This window comes from Plasmodium gaboni, chromosome 11, assembly GCF_001602025.1.
Source record: "Plasmodium gaboni strain SY75 chromosome 11, whole genome shotgun sequence".
NCBI classification, from domain to species: domain Eukaryota; phylum Apicomplexa; class Aconoidasida; order Haemosporida; family Plasmodiidae; genus Plasmodium; species Plasmodium gaboni.
The window spans coordinates 100,642-103,308 of NC_031491.1; the positions used below are offsets into that span (position 1 = coordinate 100,642).

Here is a 2,667-nt window from a genome sequence, read left to right on the forward strand (position 1 = left end):
TGTATAGGATACGTTCATAAACATGTTAATCTTAATCATTCATATTATAAATTAATTATATATATATATATATATATATATATATATATATATATTTTTTTTTCCCTTTTAGTTTCACAGAAATTGTCCAAATGTATTGGAAGGGCTCAGGTTTCTTTGTTCTTTACAACCATTGGTTTTCTGTAAGATTTAAAAAAATAGAAACATTTTAAAACCATATCAAAATTTTTGTTTGTATATAAGAGTTTTATATTAATGTGCTTTCATAGCTATATAGGTATATATAATATTTATGTATATATGTTTTTTTTTTTTTTTTTTTTTTTAATAGGCTTTTATGTTCATTGCTATATATTCAGAATTATAAAGATGTCTTAAAAGTGCATGTTTTTAGGTAACTACTTAAATTATTTTTTTTAATGTTTTTAAATAATATAAAACATATAAATATAAATAAATAAATATATATATATATATATATATATATATATATATATATATGTACCATTCTAATTTTTTTTTTTTTTTTTTTTTTAAATAGGAGCGTTTTTCAAAATTGCACGAATTCAATAGATAAAAGTATTTTATATGATTTTATTGATACAAACAGATATACAGGTATCTAAAACAAAATATAATTACATGGGAATTTTTGTATAATAGTTCATATGCTTATAAGAATATATACATTCCTATGTATAATATATAAATATATATATATATATATATATTTTTATTATTATAGGAAGATGGATGGGTGTACAAAGCTTATACTATTTAGTATGGTCCATTAGTGCTTATTTTGGTATAATAATTTTAATAATACACATTTTTTTTTTTTTTAATACAATTGAATTAGTTTTTTTTTTATAATGATTTTTATACATTCATTTGTGTTATTATCTAAAAATATTATACCTCTTTATTCTTTTTTTATTTCAGGTGGTTGGTTGTCAGATATATCGTCATATAGAAATACGTTTAAAATAACAAGTAAAATGAAAACTAATATAATAATATATATATATATATATATATATATAATATATGTTTTATAATTTTAATGTATATATAGGATTACATATATAATTAATAATATACATATTATTTTTCTATTTTATATATTTTATTTTTTTCCTTTCTTAGCATTCTTTTATTTGATCTCACTGATAATTTACGCTCCCCTATTATGGTTAGTTCCTGTTAAGGAAATTGTCTGAACAAAGGAAGAAACAAATCACAAAAAGGTTCATTTGATTTTTACAGTTATATATAAATATATATATATATATATATATTTATATATTTATAAGGACAAAATTAAAAGTGTAATATAATCATAATATTGTCATTTATAAAATGTACATATGTTCATCATTAATAATTTTTAATACTAACATGAACAATGTATCTAGTGTTATGTATAATTAGGTTAATTTGTAGATATATTATATTTTTGTGTAGATTAACATAAACATAATTATTAAGCCATATATATATATATATATATATATATATACCTATATTTTTCTATCTATATATTTTTTTTTTCTTTTTTTTGAATATAAATATATGATAATGTCTACATAAAATTAGATTCTTTTAAATATGAATGTATAAATACTTTTATAATTTTTAAATTTTACACCTTTGTTTTTTTTTTTTTTCTTTTTTTATATATCTTTATTGTTGTATTTTATCCATATTATTAATATTTTATAAAAATTTTTTTTTTATTTATTTTATTGTTAATATTTTTCGTAATAATACAATTGTAACTGATATTCAATTTTTAATTTTTATAAGTTTATCAAAAAGACAACATAAATATATATATAATATTCTTTTAAGCAATTTTATTTACTACCAGTTTATGTAAATTATTCATATCAATTCTTATAAATTAAAAATACAAAAATATAAATATATAATCCATTATAAATTTCTCTATATTTATTATTCATTTATGTGTACCCAAAAATTGAGCTAACAAGTGGTTCCTTTCCATATAATTAAAAAAGAAAAAAAAAAAATTTGAGCACAAAATTGCATAAGAAAAAACAACCTTATTAGATTTATATTAGAGCAATTTATTAAATGAATAAATATAAATGTTTATCCCCTTGTGGGTTTTACTAATATATATATATATATATATATATTTATATATTTATATATTTTCCCAATTAAAATGTTTTGGTCTTGTTTTTATATAAGGAAAAAGAAAACAATATTTTTTTCAAAAATTGTAAAAAAAATTCTGAACAAGTCAGGAAAAAAAAGAACACAACAGGACAAGACAGGACAGAAATTAATCTTCATATTTTATTTTTCATTTATTTTATTTCTATTATAATTAATATATATATATTTGTTATAAAAAAAGGATGTACTTATAAATGTCTTTTACCTTCATATGAAAAGAAAAACTTATATTAAACTCAAACACAATACATATATATATGTATATTCTTATTAATATATATATGAACCCTTGAGATCATTTTACTTTATCATTTAAAAAAAAAAAAAAAAATATATATATTAAATTCCATATATTATTTTTCAATTATAACTAAAAAAAAAGACATAATTCATTTAACATATTAAAAAAATATAATAAAAAATTAACATTAATCATATTTATATTATTTTAAATTGTAACAA

General features: G+C 16.5%; 1 protein-coding gene across 1 annotated transcript in view; it reads left to right on the forward strand.

Annotated features, from left to right (window-relative positions):
• PGSY75_1104800 (putative metabolite/drug transporter) overlaps positions 1–1,220 on the forward strand; it is a gene marked incomplete at both ends in the record, with an annotated part of 2,397 nt that extends 1,177 nt beyond the window's left edge. Inside the window, 6 exons of the mRNA XM_018786175.1 lie at positions 113–182; positions 332–394; positions 542–618; positions 746–805; positions 943–993; positions 1,147–1,220. Of these exons, the coding sequence (XP_018640970.1) occupies positions 113–182; positions 332–394; positions 542–618; positions 746–805; positions 943–993; positions 1,147–1,220 (395 nt within the window). The remainder of the gene's footprint in view (positions 1–112; positions 183–331; positions 395–541; positions 619–745; positions 806–942; positions 994–1,146) is intronic.
• Between the last annotated feature and the right edge of the window lie 1,447 nt (positions 1,221–2,667).